Source organism: Sinocyclocheilus rhinocerous, unplaced genomic scaffold, assembly GCF_001515625.1.
Source record: "Sinocyclocheilus rhinocerous isolate Xijiao unplaced genomic scaffold, SAMN03320098_v1.1 scaffold4893, whole genome shotgun sequence".
In the NCBI taxonomy this organism is placed as follows: domain Eukaryota; kingdom Metazoa; phylum Chordata; class Actinopteri; order Cypriniformes; family Cyprinidae; genus Sinocyclocheilus; species Sinocyclocheilus rhinocerous.
The window spans coordinates 66,913-85,314 of NW_015656748.1; the positions used below are offsets into that span (position 1 = coordinate 66,913).

The 18,402-nt window shown below is 41.2% G+C and overlaps 1 protein-coding gene across 10 annotated transcripts in view; it reads left to right on the forward strand.

Moving 5' to 3' along the window:
* Nucleotides 1-18,402, forward strand: part of LOC107720824 (inactive ubiquitin carboxyl-terminal hydrolase 54-like) — a 69,927-nt gene that overhangs the window by 10,538 nt on the left and 40,987 nt on the right. For 9 of the 10 annotated variants that reach the window (XR_001637646.1, XM_016528658.1, XM_016528655.1 and 6 more), the window contains exon 2: nucleotides 15,912-16,004. Coding sequence is in view for 9 of the 10 variants with exons in the window: in XM_016528658.1 (XP_016384144.1) it covers nucleotides 15,912-16,004 (93 nt within the window). In the remaining variant the exon portion in view is untranslated. Of the gene's footprint in view, nucleotides 1-15,130; nucleotides 15,283-15,911; nucleotides 16,005-18,402 lie in introns of those variants that run through there. The other variant, XM_016528663.1, reaches the window with a different exon arrangement.

Consider the following 18,402-nt stretch of genomic DNA (forward strand, 5'->3'; position numbering starts at 1 on the left):
GGGGTAGGGCTCGAGTGGAGACTTCCACCGTGTCCCGAGCCCTCAAGGTTGCACGATTGGTTCTCGGGGTGGTCCGCGCTGGTTCTCAGCGCCCCGCCTTGGTGCCTTTCTTCCCGGAGGTGCATGAGGAGCTCACCAGGTCGTGGACGGCACCGTTTACTGCCGGAAACCGATCTGCTGGTTCCTCCTCCCTCACCACCCTCGATGGTGGTGCAACTAAGGGGGTTACAAGGGTCCCCCCGGTGGAGCGGTCGGTTGCGATGCAGTTGTGTCCTAATACAACGCGGTCTCTGGGTCGTGCGATGTCCACTATGGTGGTCCAGGAGCGCCATTTCTGGCTGTGTCTGGCCGACATGCGCGAGACGGACAAGACACGATTCTTGAACGCCCCCGTGTCCCAGACCGGCCTTTTTGGGCGACACGGTGGAGAACTTTTCCCGGGCGGAGAATCTTTTTGTTTTTTCCGCCACTGACCTCTCAGTCGGTGGTACCCAAATACTCGACAAAAGAGCAATTTCCGCTATTTCTGGGTCCCCAGAGGGACGGGGGGGTTGTGGACGATCCAGTGTCGTATCACACTCACCCTCCTCTCTCGCCAGTGAGCAGCAGTGGGCGGCGGGTCATTCACTGGTTACCGTTCAAGATGTTGACGCATCCGTCCCCGAAATTTGGAATGCAGCGATTGACCTGAAGGACGAGTACTTCATGTGTCGACCCTTCCGCACCACAGACCATTGCTGCGGTTCGCGTCAGGATCTACTGACTCAGAGACGGGGCACCCTTTGGCACCCGCGTTCAGACCTCTGGAAACTTCATGTCTGGTCCCTGCGAGACGCGGAGGTTCTAGGTGACCTACCCCAAGAGGTAGTTGACACCATCACTTCAGCGAGAGCACCGTCTACGAGACACGCTTACGCTTTGAAGTGAGTGCTGTTCGTCGAGTGGTGTTCTTCTCATCGAGAAGACCCCCGGAGATGCCCGATCAGGGTCGTGCTTTCCTTCTGCAACAAGTGTGGAGCGAAGGCTGTCTCCCTCCACCCTCAAAGTCTATGTCGCTGCAATCGCTGTTAACCACGACCCCGTAGAAGGGAAGCCGCTGGGGAAGCATGACCTGATCGTCAGGTTCCTTAGGGGGGCGAGAAGGCTAAATCCTCCACGACCCCACTCTATACCCTCTTGGGACCTGACTCTAGTGCTCACAGCACTACAGCAGGGCCCATTTGAGCCTTTGCAGACAGTCGAGCTGAAGTTTCTGTCAATGAAAACTCTGCTCCTGCCTCCATCAAGAGGGTAGGGGAGGGTAGGGCACGGAGGCCGGCAGAAGGGGAATGCCGTCTCTAAGCAGAGGATGGCCCACTGGATAGTGGATGCCATCACCCTGGCTTATCAGGCACAGGGTGCGCCCTGCCCATTCAGTTTGCGAGCTCATTCAACTAGAGTGTTGCATCCTCCTGGGCGCTGGCTCGTGGCGCCTCGCTGGCGGATATCTGTAGAGCTGCGGGCTGGGCGACCCCTAACACGTTCGCTAGATTCTATAGCCTTCGTGTGGAGCCGGTATCCTCCTGTGTTCTCACCTCAAACGGGTAGAAGCACTGAGAGGCCCCGACTTCGGGTTGGCTTGCTAAAACCACTCCAGAGAGTCCATATAGTAGACCCTGTTGAGCTCCTCCGTTCCCTCGGCAGCCAGACGTGGCGGAGCGTCCGGTGCCAGGCCTTCACTCGTTGAATCCTCGAGAACCGGTAGAAGGCTGGGTTCCATATGTAAGACCCAAGTGGATCTCATATGTGTAAAGTCCACGGTATAGCCTTGAGCCCGTGTTTCCCCGGCAGACTTCTGCCATTCCAAGAGGGTTACAATCACCTCCAATCTTCCATATGCACCTAAGGAATGTTCATATGTGTATTTGCTTCCGAAACCTCCTTCGGGAAGGTTGGAGCTTCCGCAACGTCCCTGTCCGAAGTGGAACAGGTACGTTTTTCCAGTGTTATCCAGTCTTTCTGATTGGGTAGTGCCATAGCAGCAGTAGCAGGTCCTCTTGTGGTAAGCCCTGGTCTACGCCAAAAAGTAGGGCGCAGGTGGCTTCCACGGGACACTGGAAGGGGCAGTACCTGTGGCCCTTTGTTAGGGATCCCAATTCGTCGGTCATCCGACATGACGTCGGGAGTGACCGACTGAAAGGGAACGTCTCGGTTACGTATGGTAACCCTCGTTCCCCGAAGGAGGGAACGGAGACATCACGTCCCGTCGCCACAGCTCCTGTACCACCGCTGAGCGGCCGGGTCACCGGCTCGGCTCCTCAGCGAAAACCTGAATATGCGCTGCATCTGCTGCCTACTTATACTCATGCTGTGATCAGCGGCAGCTGGATGCAATAATCACATGCCAATGTGCATCAGCTCGTTTAGTTTACACTCGAAGTAGATTGGTCTCTCGAAGCGAGATCCCAATTCGTCGGTCATCCGACGTGACGTCACCGTTCCCTCCTTCAGGGAACGAGGGTTACCATACGTAACCAAGACGTTAGTAACACCTTTTAAAACGAAACAGCTATTTTTATCTTTGTGTTCCTGTGATGTTGCAGCACTTTTACTGTAAGCCAGAAGAGACCACAACAGCACAGTAATTCTAGTCTGCTGTGTATGCGTGTGATGAAATAGCAGCTACATCGTCATCTGACTCACAATACAAAATGTTGCAGCAAGTGTAAAGACAGCTGTTGAAAACAACAACAACAACAACATAAATAAACCTTAAATATTTCACCTGCATTGCCATATGTCTAGAGTGTGTTTTTTAAAGGTGTACCTGTATTTAGCGTTCAGTGTCTGTCTGGAGCAGGACCGATATCTAGCGTGAAGCTGAAGTGTTTCTTAACTGTTGCTGTCACACAGCTGCCCAACCTTACCTAAGACAAGAGAGTGTGGATGCAGATGTAGGCAGCAGAAACGGCTTCAAACACACGGCAAGGGATGAAGTACTGGATGACTTCAAGTTTTATGGCTTATATGGAGAATGAAGGTCATTGTAAACTTACATATAAAGAAACAGGCCTCATACTTTAATGCTTAAAGCAACGGTTCACCCAAACTTTTTAAAAATCCGTCACCCCCAGGCCATCCAAAATGAGTTTGTTTCTTCATTGGAATAGATTTGAAAAAAATGTAGTATTACATCACTTGCTCACCAATGGATCCTCTGCAGCACCCGTTCAATGCAGAGGATCCGTTGGTGAGCAAGTGATGTAATGCTGAATCTCCAAACCTGTTCTGATCAAGAAACAAACTCATCTACAACTTGGATGGCCTGAGGGTGAGCAAATTCTCATTTTTGGGTGAACTGTTCTTTTAATGTGCTGTAACATTTGTTTGTGCCATTGTTTGCTGTTTTTGGAAGTGCCCACAGAATCTCTTGGCTGGAAAATTCCCATGACATCCTTCATTTAGCTGACCATCATTTGCCCGAGTCCTTTCCCTCAGTGCCTTCTGGCCTGCCTGACTGGAGATCTGGTTTTAGGAAGCCGTCCTGACAGTCTTACCTCCCCGTAACCCTGCAGAGGGGGCGGCAACCTGTCTCTTCTCCTCTCACACCTGTCACACATCTGCAAAGGTGCAGTGACCCAGATTATAATGCCACGTTCCCAGGGCCGTTTTAACCATTGGGCTGGGCGGGGCTGAAGCCCCGGGGCCCGAGCAAGGAGGGGGCCCGTGATTGGCTGTGGAGTAGATTGACTGGAGCGCCGATCGCCAAAGCCACCACACCCCCCACTTATTAGCGCTGTTATTTAGTTGAGCTTTTCCGTAAATTCCATGCATTACCACTTGAGATTGAAACGTAAAGTCTGAATTTGGTTTACCAATCAAATGCATTTATTCTATATTTGACTTTTGAACGATGAATGTGTATTGAATTTATACAGCGAAGACTATTCAGTCTATTTGCACATTTTCTTTATACAATATATTTAGCGCCCCTGCTGTTGGGGCTAAAGGCGCATAGTAATTAACATGATAATTAATAGAAGGCTGACTTTTCCATTTATTGACATGACATGGTTAGATTCAGATGGTAAATATCATATATTATGTTGGGTGTCCATATTAGAGATAATCACCATGTTTAGAATGAAACCATCATATTTAAAAACATGATATTTATCATATCATATAAAAAATATCATTTGTTGTAACTACTTAAAATCTATATTAAATTATTATAGGATCTCCTTCAATGCTTTCAGAATCTTTACTTATTAAAACGATTTTGTTTCTGTATTTTTAAATATATTTTTTTATATTAACACATTTTAATGACAGCATATTTATTGGAAAAATAAAACGTTTATTTTTCAAAATAAGCAGAAAATAGTACAAACTTTGCTAAAGTGATTGTTTTGAACAAGTATTAACTTAGACATTATTAAAAAAAAAAAACAAGTATACAAGTATTTGTATAAATACCGTGTGAGGGACCCTCTTGCCACCTCATACATTTATACGATTTTTAAACAAAATAAACAACTTGAATGATTTTTCACACAAAATCTGTTGCTCCATTAATGTTCAATACTACGTATATATTTTTTCTGCAATTATACATTTTAGGCGCAGTGAATGGCATATTTTTATCTTAAGGTGGGCCTTTAGCCCCGTTGTACCCTATATATATATATATAATTATTGTGATGGGGGGCCCTGCAGTAAGTCATAGCCCCGGGGCCCAGTGCGGTCTTAATGCGGCCCTGCACGTTCCCTGTCAGTCGCCCCCTTACCCTCGTGTGCCTGATGGCCTGTGTTGTTCTGCTGGTGGTAGACAGACACTTCTCTCTGGAGGACAGGATGTTTGTGCTAGTTGTCACCATCTTGTAACCTCCTGGAACACTCTACTGGTCTCATAATAAAGGAATAATTTATTTAACTTCAGAAAGTCAGGTTTTGTCAAACATTCACGCACTCTTCGGGGGAATAGAAAGTTTTTATGGCCATATGAAAACGGTCTAGCTTTTATGGCACATGCTTCTGTAATGTTTTATGTTTGGACTTCGGTGCTTAAAGGGGACACACTGGTTAAAATACACAACACTATGTTGTGTAATCTGTGATTTTGATGTATAATCATCAGTCATATGCCTTTACATTTGTAAAATTTAATGTAATGAACGTGAATTTAATTGAGATCATAACTATATTTTCACACTGAATCTGCATTAATGTAGAAACAACATAACAATGTTATGTTTTAAATATTTGTTTAATGTTGCCTTTTTAAGTACTATGAATGAAGGCAAATATCACCGACAATACTTTTACTGATGCCTCTTAAATAATCTATTTGGATTTTTTTTTTCTGATGATGAAGTTCTGATGATAAATTGAGTAATTTATAGCCAATCAACATTACAGTAAAATCGAAAGCCATAATTTTTAAACTTTTTTTAAGGCCTGAATGGTTATAGAACATTAAAAAGTATTATACCTTTTAATTTAAGTGAACTTAAAACAATCTTCAAATAAACCCATTATAATAAATTTAGCTGGGTTCAGCTTCAGTATACTGTGTTATATAGTGATGTTTCTGTCTCTTTCATTATCCACTCTTTCTGTTTTAGTGAGACACTGCATGAAAAGAGGTGAGATCAGTAAACTCTTGCATACACTGCAGAATTTCAGACAAATCTGAGATTATTACTGACCAGATATGGGAAATACCACGGGTCCGTATACTGCTGAAAATGTACCAAATCAGATGTATGTTACTGAGGTATTCTGTTCAACAGCCATTTGTTGCCATGGCAAGTAATCACCTCAAAAGAAAATTTTCAGGGGCCACTCACACCTTTGTGTCACTGTGCCCTCCCCTTTTGGTCATTCATGTTAAACTGGATTGGTTGCTTTGAAACTAAACCCATCCCTAAACCAGACAGCTATTGGGCCACTGAGTGCACAGACTTTTCTCAAAAGCCATTTCATTGGTAAACTTGTGATTTATCCCACCCAAAACCCTTACAGAAAAGTGACTTTATTGGTTTCATTTAGAGTGTATCCCTCCCAAAAACCTTACAGGTGAATGATTGGATTGATAAGGTGGGCAGATAAAAATAATATAGTTTAGCCAATAATTGATGATTTGTCTTTATTACAACGTGTAGTGGCTCGGCGCGAAGCGACAAAATACTATAGAACCCATTATAATCAGTGATGCTGTCTACACTGGATGCGGTGCGGAGCGACACGACAAATCCCCGACAGTAAACTGATGCCTCGTTTTATTTATGACATACTGACACAAAGTTCAAATGATTTGCAATGGTCCCTTTCGCGTCCAGTGTAGATATCCTCTAGCTGTTGTGGCACATTGTCCTCCACAATGCTCTTTCTGTGATTGTCTCTGTTGACCTCGTCTCCACCAACTGCAAAATAACAGTAATGTAACCACTGACAATAATCACTACAGGCTAATATCCTATTTAAAAAGTGTTACAACATGTCAATTTCTAAACTTACTGTTGTCTCTCTTTGTCTTTTTTGTCACACAAAAAAAAAACTATGAAACCTTCTTCCTCATAGCCTCATCATAAATATTGCAGAATACCTAAAAGACAAAATACGTTTAGTAAAAGAATATATTTAATTGGATAGGTAAAACAATACAAAAATTGGATAACAAAACGCTGCAACAACCTTCTGAACTTCTGTTACCGTTTATAATCTTTGAAGATGAGTCAACCCAGTCTTGTGTGTAGGATACTGTGGGAAAGAGGAAACATCTGAGAAATATTACAGTATAAATATAGTTTTGACATTAAATATATTAGTTTTACACAATATAAATAATCAGTCTTACCTGGTTTGTGTATGATGCTGAAGTGGATTCTTCTCAGAACTGTGCAAGCTTACAAATGTTTCAGTCTGTAGCTGTTGGTGTCCTCAAGAAGTGGGACCGGAGATCAGTTAAATCACAAAAGACTTTGTAGCAGGAGGTAGGGTGTGTGTGTGTGTGTTTGTTTGTGGTGGGAATAGTTAGATATATGGGAGACCAGGGCTGTTTTTACTTCAAATATTTATCAGGGGAGATATTGTTTGTTTATATGTAGTTTATAATTATAATTATCATTATAATTATACTCTTTGCTAGTTTTGGCTAAACATAACTATTGAACAGTTCCACTGTTATTGCCCAGGAAAAGATACACATCATACCTCATAACACACACTGACTTTTTGGGCTTTAATCACTATTGGTAGAGATACTGCTAGAGAAACCACTTCTCCCGATACATCAGTAAAGGACCAGGTCTTAATTTCTGTGAAATAATATGCAAAGAAGAATGAAGAGAGAATGCCTTCAAATTATAAATTATACATAGATATGTTCTCTAATGGCTCGGTCAAAAATAATAAGACTAGCTATATTTGAGTTCAATAATATAGTTATATGTCCATGAAACCTGTATATGTCCATATACGCCAGGTGTCTGGGTATTTCTGGAAAGTTACTGTTCTGTGTAACTTGGATCAGGTAATTTCCACATATATCCGGCAAACCTGAAATTACATGGCAGTTTACCATGGCCAGATGTTACTAGATTGGTGCAGTGAGAGCTGTGTAAAGCTTTCTCATTGTGTTCATGACTATGGACAGAATGAAATGTACCACCTTTATAAATACTGAAACTCCCACCTAATGTTATATCTGTAGGAGTTCTGTTTTCTCTGAAAGAACCCTTAACAAGCCTGTAATATTTGCCTTGGCTTGTTTCCATGGTGGCGAGTCTTTAGTATAGTCCAGGAGTGAGGCTGAAACAATGGGAGAGATGGCGAGAGAACTCAATATGACTTTACAAAAAGAAAAGAGTTCATTAGGACCACTTCTTTTACAACTCCCACAAAATTATTCACACGCACAACGACCTAACAGAATGTCTGTCATATTAATTATCCTGCCCCGAGGGCTGAGGAGAGTGAGAGTATCAGAGAAATGAGAATGTGGCCAGCAGGCTTGATCAGGTAGCAGATGCTTGGAGACCCTTCAGTGCTGAAGGACATGAAAAGACCCTCTCTCTCATTTTCATCCTTGTGTTGGCCCATTTCTTACAGCTTTGTTCATTTTTCAGTGCCCCTTTCAAACGTTTACAAATTGTCTTCTGGAAGCTGTCCACTCTGCAACCTTTAATGATGATTGACAGGCTGTGCTCGATTAATTTTTCAGTTCCATTAGAAAGAAGTGAAGGAATAGAGGACATAAAATAGCCAAATATACACTCGTTACACACATCTGTAAGTTTCCAGCCAAGTCGCCGTCATTTGATTTAGCAAGCGACAACGGTGTACCAGTTCTAATGCCATGGCGAAAGTCTGAGCAAAACATGCTAACTGTTCTGCCTTTGGCTGCACAGACGAGCACAGAACACTGTTTACAGTCCCAGCCTCAGAGCAGACAACAGAGCAGTGGATCTATTGATTTATTTACTGTATATTGCTGCTGCCACACAGATCTAAAATAAACATGCGATTTATTTCCCAGATGTTTACCTTCACAGACATAACCAACTGTTTTTGTAACTCATGTGTGTTTCTAACATAAACTTGGTTTAGCACTCAAATGCTGTGACATCCGCTTTCTGTCCGTGTGCTTCGGATGTGTGCACTCAGAAAACCATATATAAGAAGTTTAAACTCATGATTTCAGTGCGATAAACATGATAATCAGAACCAAAACATATGTTTTTTAGCAGGTACAGCTGTAATGGCGCTGCTCTATTCTGGAAAAGGGGGTGGGGAGCAGCAGCTCATTTGCATTTAAAGAGACAGGCACGGAAAACAGCGTGTTTCTGCTTCCACTCAAAATAAGAATTTTCTAAATTATATAATAAATGATCTGTGGGGTATTTTGAGCTGAAACTTCACAGACACATTCTGGGGACACCAGAGACGTACATTACATATTGTAAAAAGGGGCATAATATGTCTCCTTTAATAATAAGTATTGCATTTTAAACAGTATTGCAAGTTCATGTCAAAACTGAATCAACAGTCAGCCACACAGCAGTAGTGTTTCATTCCTGAGTGTAATTAACGCTTTTGGATGAATTGATTCAGTTTAGCCTATGATTTTATGATTCGCTTCTTAAAGAGATTTGGTTCATTAAGTATTTTGAATGAATTGTTTGAGTGAATGATTCACCGACTCACTCCTGTCACCACCTACAGCGTATCGATTCTGCAGAAAAGTCAGAAAAATCTGTTTCAAATGAGTATCTTGATATGGACAATCAGTCAGTAAAGATACTGACACAAACTTTGGACATTACTAGTAAGTGTGTCAGAAGTTTGTTTAATAACCAGTCTGTGATTCAGTTCAGTAAATATTTGGCTAATTTAAACCAGTCTTTCTGAGCTATTCATCACTTGTTCAGAAATTGGGCTACATTGGCTGCACTGTAAGTTTTTGATTGACTAAAAATTTGATTGAGCATTTTTACATTCCTACATTTCTGTTGATTTTCTGATGTAGACATGCTAGAGGGGCATGTTTGACTGTTGTGTTAATGCTTTGTGTCTTTTGCTGCCTCTCATACATGACTGCGTTCTAAAAATGCAGCCTTCAAGTTAAAAGAAGTTCAACTTAAAAAAAAAAAATGTCTGTACACCTTGCGATTTTTCTTTTCATTCCACTACCATTCGTCTTGTGTTTTTGCTCTAAATGAACGTGTTTAGACCATTGTGCTCTCATGTTTTGCAGTGTAGCACGACACAGTGATCTAAAAATGCACTTAAAAAAAAAAACTTAAAAAAAATGAATTTCTAGAACCTGCATTTAATTTTTCATTCTTCTGCCCTGAGTCTCACATTTTTAAATGCTAAAACACATTCTGTGTGAATGGCCCCTCATGGCTCCTGAATTGGACAATGATCACATTGCAGGTTGTTGTTGCAGGCAGTTAATGAGGAAATCGCAACAGAAAGACAATTCGTGCCTTTATTTTGGGATACACAGTCTATTTTTATTGAATCACATTCAATACACAAAGCAAACTCAGATTCTCAGGTAAAACATGACTTCTTTTGTTGTGGTGTTGAAGATTCAGCAGTGCAGGAAACATACGCAATCCATCCGTGCCACTGGCGTCATGGAGTTTAAGTATGTATGTATGTTTAAATTAACCTTTGACTGAAGACCTGTGACGTTTTTCTTTTTCCGCATCGTGCTGCAAACTCACCTTCCTCTCAGGAGTTGGGGATGATCGATTGGTAACTGGTGTTGGGTGGGAGGGGTATGGTGGTGCGTGTGCATCTGTCACTCTGAGTCATCCCAGCCTGCCCACATGGGATTCACACACATAAACACACACACTCACTGCTCGACGCAGCCCCTCGCCTACTCAAACTTCATAGCATCAGAGCACTCTCCACAGGGCTGCTGACGGAGAGTGTAATTTATCACTGTGCTTAAAGTTGTCTCTGTTTGCGTGAGATTCTTACCATATTTTCACCATGTAAAGCTGGGGCCCACACTGCAGAATGCTGCATATTTACAGTAGCTGCGTTTGAGTCTCCAGTAAGTTACTGTGGCATAAATAATACTATTTCAGTTTAAAAACAATTTTAATTTTTTTTATTTTTTATGCAGTGTCTTGATATTTATGCATTTGCTCTGAAATGTTTTGTCACCATTTGTTATCAATTACATTGAAAATATTTCATGTCATAAATTAAATTACTGAAAAAAATTTTGTTAAAAAAGTCATGGTTACCGTTTTTCAGCAAATATTTCAGAATTGTTTTTTTTTTTTATATGCACCAATAGGATCCAGAATTAATGTTTTATGAATTAACATTTTTTAACTTCACCACCATTTATACACCATTTATGATTATTATTGTTCTGTATGGCAAGTAATGGCAAGTAGCTTAGCAAAACCATCAAGTGGCATTTATTTTGCACCCTGTGCACCAATGTAACAATACAAAATAATTAATAACAGTATTTTTAATACACTGAAAATTTGGTGTAGAAACAATTTTCACGCAGTAATTGCTAGTAAATTTCACAATTAGATACAAAGAAATGGCAAGTAACTTATTGAATTAAACATGAAATTTTGAATTAGATTGAAATAGTATTTTATTCAGACATACTCTGATAAACTGTTTTATTTACAGCTTTGAAAAATCATTTTCACTGTGTACTTCTGTGAACATTTTTGAGTGAATATGAAAAACGAATCAGAGTTTTGAATTGATTCATTAAAACAGACAGTTTGAACTGATTTACGCAAATTAATCAAACTTACCCGAATACCGTTTTTGTGACTGACATTTAAATCAAAGACGTTATAAAAATGTCTCATAAAAAAAAAAAAAAATTTGATGTATATCTCCCTGCCCTACCCTTCTTCTCTGTCTTTGTTTCTTTTCTTTTTCTTTCACTCTCTCTCTATGCCCTCTCTGCAACTGCGACTGCTGGTCCTCACCCATATCCACTCAGCTCACTGTTCAGTGGGAAGCCGATTCATCACTACTAAATAAAATAAGGAAGGGGAGAGAAAAGTGCATACTCTGGCACTAGAATGCAATCTGTCATCGTCCAATGTCTCTCCTCTCACTCCTTCAGCTCTGCTAAGCTCCTCTTTCAGCTGGAGCCCTTAAATTCAGCCTCACTCCTTTGAAGTGTTTTGCTAAAGGCCGAGCGTTTCCATACGGCCCTGATAGGTCGCAGAACTGGTCTCTCTTAGAGGCTGTGTGTATGAACTCGGTTCAGGCCCATTTAATAGTGGATTGGAATGAAAAAGTCTGTGCTTAATCTGCTTAAGCCTAGTCTCATTTTCCTGCGCTATTAGGCACACAACTTACATCAGCGCTTATGTGCCTTTTCCAGCCTTTCCTGCATGTATCCTAGTGATTTCATGCCTTTGGATTTGACCTCTTGATCTTCATCATCCTCATCTTCACCCCCTCCCCCACCTCTGCCAGAAATAGGATCAGGACAGAGAATAAGATGTTGCAGGCCAGATTCAAACTATGGCTCTTAGAGCAGGCACCGACCAACAAGTTTTACCACGACTTAATAAATCTGTCCGCTTGAAGGACATTTCCTCACTCAGTGTATTCAAAGATAATAATAATTCAATTTAAATAATTGAATTTAAATTGCATTTATTTGCTTTAAAAGATTGCTAATTTACATTTTATTCCCTATATTTAAATCATTAGTGCTTTTCAGAAGACATATTGTTTCAAAGCAGCTTTACTGGAAGTTGTATTGTAACAAAGTCATACTGTAAAAGTCATACTATCATTTATTTATATAAAAAAAGCGAATTTACCTTTTATTCTCTTTATGTTTAGTCATATTTAGTCAAGTCATTTGTATAGCACTTTTCAGAATGCATATTGTTTCAAAGAAGCTTTACAGGAAGTTATATTGTATCATAGTCATATTATAATCCCCGCTGAACAGTTTGAAAATCATGCCACAGTGCATTTGTTTTTATATCAATATCTTAGACCAAATATGAAACTCATCAGATCAGTTTTCAAGAACATTATGCAATGTAGATACATGTAAACATACAGTCAGACTAACCACAGAATGAGTGGTTATTTCTTTATTTATTTATGCGTGTGTAATGTTTAAGTGTCGATTGTTACTTTATGAGAGTTACGGGAATTAATTTTGTTGTATTTTATACAATGACAATAAAGTGACTTGTCTGCTACAGCATGTAAAAATGTTCTAAAGAATAACTTTTTATTTTAGAGATACAAAGTGAGAGTTGAAATGAGCAAAAAACAAGGGCAGGCAGGTCGGAACACACAAGCTCTTTGAGGATGTACTGAGAGGAAACCAGGCCAGGCTTAAGAGCTGCAGAGACTAGCTGCAAATCTGCCCTGAGACTGAACTGACAATCACATAGTGCTGCCACGGGGATTTTAGGAACAGAGAAAAGAGCTGAGACTTTAGAGCTTTGCTTTGTATGTGTGTGTATGTTTAAATATGTTTATGTATGTGTGTGTGACCCTGTGTGTTAGTGTTTGATTGGAAAGGAGAAAGCCATTAGATGCTTGTTAAGGATAGGGGTGTAATGTTTTATGTAGTCCATTTTGAGGGCATAATCTATCTACGACCTGACTCTAGGTAAAGACCCGAAGGATCATTTCATAACACTAAGAGAAATAAAGTGAGTGCTTGAAAAGACTGGGAATGTTAGAAGGAGAGGGAGATGAAGAAGAAAAAAAGCATTATATAATCCCATCCACATATTTAGCCCAATCAAAGGGGCTTTAGTGTTCTTTGTTCCTCGGACCTAATGCAGGTGCTTTGTGTGTTAGTTATGAAACACATCTATTTATTTTCTGCCAGTCTCAGGGGAGTCCTGCACTTAGCGATTTGTTTGTGATTATTTCCGTTTGTTTGTCTCTGCCTTGTTTCAGTGGAGAGTAGCTGCGGTTTAGAGCCGCACGCACAGGTTGATGCGATGGCTCGCTGCAGCACAGGGGGCAGCAAATGTGTCACTGTATGAGGAATCACGGCAGGTTGCTATAGATTTCTGTCATCACACACCTTGCGTCCAAATATGCAAAAAGGAGAATGTCAAGTAGGACGTCAGAATGCTCAGTATTCATGACATAGCAGGTAAATGCTGCATCTGTGAACCTGAGGGATTCTAAAGTGTGCAACCAGTTGACACTTTGTTCTATAAAGGAACTGCAATATTAAAAAATAAATTGTGTTTGCGGTTGCTGCTGGTACACCATGGTCAAAGTGCATTCACAGGTTTAAGGACAATGTGCCATATCGTAATATATCTATTTTTATTTTATTTAAATGTATTTATTTTTTTCTTTTTATTTATCTTGTCACAGCCCTAGTTTTGTTTTGTGTTTTGTTTTGTTTTGTTTTTTGTTTTTGTTGTGTTTTTGTGTTTGTGTTTGTTTTTGTTTTTGTTTTTTGTTTTTGTTTTTGTTTTTGTTTTGTGTTTTATGTTTTATGTTTTGTGTTTTGTGTTGGCACAGCCCTAATTATTTGGGTTTATTCTTAAAACATCTATAATCTACCATCATTTTAGAGTCATTAACATAAGTAAAAAATTAAATGAACCAGCCAAAAAACATCAAAACATGTTGTCCTGCATTATTACCTACTGAAAAACAGTAAATAAGTTATTTAGCGTCGCCTACTAGGAAATTAAACAATTGCTGTTTAATTTTATGTTTGATACTGTAACTAGGCCCAAATGTTCTTTGACAATGACCAAAGATGCTTGAGGATTTACTGTACAGGGCCAGTGTATTAGTTGCAGTAAGGTATGGAGAGACTGGAGAGGACACAAACCCTACAGAAAATAACAAAGTACAGCTTCCCAAGCTGAGTGTGGCATTCCTGCATTTTTAGCAGATAGAACTGATTTCCACACAGTGAGATTTTACAGCTTTTCTGCATTGTTGTCTTTTTTTGTTGCTTTACTGAAGAACAATGCTGATCTGTGATGTGTGTGGTCTGCGTGTGTGTATAAGCCTGGTTTTGGATGATGATGATGTTAATTGTTTGTTTTCAGGCCCAGTTGGCAATGGTGGAAGCATTAGGAACGGATAAAGCTTTGATCATCGGTGAGGTGTGTCTGTGTGTTTCGGGTCCAGATGGTTGCTTGCGGGTAAAGGTGCAGTCTCGCTGTTTGTTCCACTTTAGTTCTGCAGTTTCTCTATGTCTCGCTCTATATGATGAGTGCGAGTCGTGCCCGGGGCAAGTGAACTCCGGACAACTCTGATCTGATGCGTGTACCGCATGTTCGGTCTTGGTAATTCATAGCTTCATATCTCTGTAGCAATCTCCCCCTCTGCGCTCCACATGCGCTCTTATTCTTACGCACTTCTTCATATCGCTCGCTCTCTCTTTCTCTCTCTCTCTCTCTCTCTCTCTGTCTTTCCCCCTCCCCTTCCTTCACTCCATCTCTCTTCCTCATGGGCGATCGCACCTCTCTCTTCCACAGTTTGTGTCCTCACATCTCTGTTTCTTGCTGTCTTCTGTATTACCTCTTGTTCTACCGGGAGCCGGCGGTCTGAAACTCTGCCGGAGCTGGGACAGCCACAGTGCTAGATTCCTGGTCTGCCGAGAGGATTAAGTGGAGTGGACAGCTGGCAGATGAACAGAGTGAGAACAGCAGCCAGGACTGGCTCGTATTTATTGAGAGGATTGGAAGATTGTGCAGATATTGGCCGAGCGCTGCGGCACAGGGCCAGGAAGCCTCTAGGCTGTTTTGTGTAATGTGAAAACCTGCCCCGAGGGTGAGTGAGAGCCGAAGTGTGTCATCTTTTCAATGTTAAATTACTTTCTACTATCCCAGCTTATTGTGCAGAGTCAACTAAGAAAGTAAGCCATCTGTAAGCCATCAATGTTGATTTTCCCAAAAAATGTGGTGCGTTCAGTGTTGTTTTGTTTGCATGGGTATCCTAAAAAGCCAGACTAATGGAGTTTGGGATGGGATCTGATTGTTTGGCCTGAATAGTGGAAATGGATAAAGCGTGTTTGAAAACGGTCATTTTTGCAATGCCGTTTGGTGATGTTAGCGTGACTCTTCAGTATTGCACTTGCAATTCTAAATAAAAGGGTTTTTGCTAGTTCAGCTGGTTAGTATTTTTTCTATGCTGGTTTGGTGCTGGTAACCATGAGGTTCACTACCAAAAAATACGGGTCAGCCAGCATGGTCTGTCTCGTGAAAGCCAGTTACGTCTTACTGGTAAAGCTAGTTAAAAAGTCTGTATCTCAAGATGCATAGCATCATCTAGAACACAACATGCTTGTCTTTTCAACAGGAATGGTGGTGGTTTCTCTGGAAAATGTGGGCAGGTTATGAGATGTTTCTGTTAATGGGCATTCACTAGTTGACTTAATTCTTTTGTTCTCTCGATCACAGGTCCTTTGGCATCTCGACATCTTTCGCCGAAGCTTTCGGCAACTGAACACCCACAAGTGCATGGAGGACTCATGCATCTTCTGCGCTCTGAAGGTGAGTGTTTCCAGGTGCTTTCTAAAAAAGGCCCAGTTGTGTATACCAGATCAAGAGGTGCTACCTGTTAGTATGGGCTACAGGAATCTCCTTGAGTGACTAGGCTGCTCTTCTAATGATCCTGCAAGGTGAGGGTAGGCTGCTTGGACTAACTGGCTTCCTCGCTGACCTTACTGTAGCACAGGAACAGAATGAAAATGAGATTCTCAACATCAAGAGCTCTCTGTCGCACTTTTCGAGGTAGTCTTTTTAATTTCCTGCCTGGCGGCTGATAGAAATGGGAGGAGGAGATGGAGATATATGCTAGGAAAAGCAACTCGGGTCTCTTTTTAAATAACAAGCAAAGGCCTCTCACTCAAACAATATCCTGTTCTCTAGTCGCCCTCAGGCTAAAAGTAGCTGTGCTATTTAAAGGTGTAACATACCAGTAAGAAGTCACAAAACTGACATATTTCTTTAAGAGGCTCCTTGTTTTGTGTTAAAAGAAATCTTTGTCGTCAGATTTGTTCTTGGCCATTTGTTTCCAAAAATACCAACGCTTCTTGTTGGCTGTGTTTGTGCCTGAGAGAAAAGGAGAGGTACAAATAGCCTGATAGATTGAGAGGTCCTTTTCATTCTCTACTTTGTGTCTGGTCTAATCTTGTCCTGGTGTTGGGTGATTTACCTCTTTATTTTATGTCCAGTCGTCTTGCTCTCTCTGAACTGAACGCTTGGTTCCTCTGCTAATGCATAGGACCTGCTCCATTGTTTCCACGGCTACCTGTTACCTTGGCTACTCTGTGCTCTGATGGCCCATTGTCACGCCCATGTGATGCCATAAAGGCAGTCTGTGCCTCTTGGTGTTGGTTTCCTTGGAGTTGGTTGTCTTTAGTTGTGAGATTCAGCATTGGTGGCCTTTTGGCTCTTTGGAATTAAGTTAAATTGAGAATAATTCATACTGCCACCTCTATGAGGATAGAGAAATGAGAATGTTCCTGAGTCTTTACCGTTTATGCATTTATGTCTGGTTGGATGGATGGATGGATGGATGGATAGACGGATAAATAGGAAGGTAGGTAGATGATAAATAGACAGACAGAGAGATAGGAATCCTGATGACCTTGTCTGGATTTGTTTTGCAGTTGACCAGTGAGGAGAATTATTCCAGTGACCTGACCAGTTTAGTTATGTGATGGATGGATAGATGGATAAATAGACTTATAGCTCGATGGATGGATGGATAAGTGGATAAATAGATAGATGGACAGACAGATGGCTCAATAGGTAGATGGGTGGATAGGTTGATAGATAGGTGGACAGACATCTCATTGCTATGTGTTATTGTCCATTTTTCTCTGGGCTACTTTGTTGATGTGAAACACAAATGAGCCTGTATGAAATCCATCACAGTGATTGAAATGTGCTCTCTCTCTCTCTCTCTCTCTCTCTCTCTCTCTCTCCCTAAATGAAGTGTGTGTGTGAAGTGCTGAGGCATCAGAAATCACACTGCTGTGGTGACACAGAGCCTTATCATGGGAATGCTTTCACATATTTGCCAGGATTTATGACCGTTCACCAGGAACTGTTCTTCCTGTCCTTCTCCTTCTCTTCCATTCTTTCATCGTCACTCACACTCTTGCTCACCGTATTAAATCTGTTGTTAAATTTAGCTCCATTTCTATTCACTGTTAAACCATTCGGGACTAAAAGCAAATTATGTGACCCAGGTGATGTATTCAGAACAAAACAGACATGGAAAGAGACCTTTAATTTTAATCACGTCCAAACAAACAAGCTTTAAGCCTCTGTTATATTTTGAAAGGAAAAAGGAATGACTGTGCTTCTCAAAATAATTTGTCTCGCAGTACCTGAAATGACAAATGTTGTTGAGTTGACTGCATAATTTTTCAGCAGTGTTCAGACGGCATTGGTTTTTCATCTTAAAAACATGATGGTATGCTTCTGTTCAGGCCCTGTGATGAAACTTTGCCCTGTGGTAAAGCACAATACTTGACTCTGAGGCGGATTTCTGTCCCTCGGGTCTTGCCCTGAGCAATATTTTCCTGCCAAACCCTCTGGCATGTGATCTCATGTGGCTCTGGCTGTCCCCCGCCATAGCCTTGACTGGCATGCGTTACGTTACCTTTCTCATTTCTAATAGAGAAACGTTAGTTTCGGCCCATCGGTTCTGAGAGTTCCTCACGCGTGCCACCCGCCAACCGCCTTCTTGCCAGCCATGTTATTGAAATTTAATGATCTAACGCTTCTAATGTGTGCTGAAATATGCCCTCGCCACACCGTTCCATTCTGGAAACTGCTGAATTCTTCAAATGTGTTTATTTGAAAGCGTTCTCACTGTGGGGAATATCATGTTAATTTACTGAGATGCAAATTAGCTGACGGGTACGAAGATGAAAAA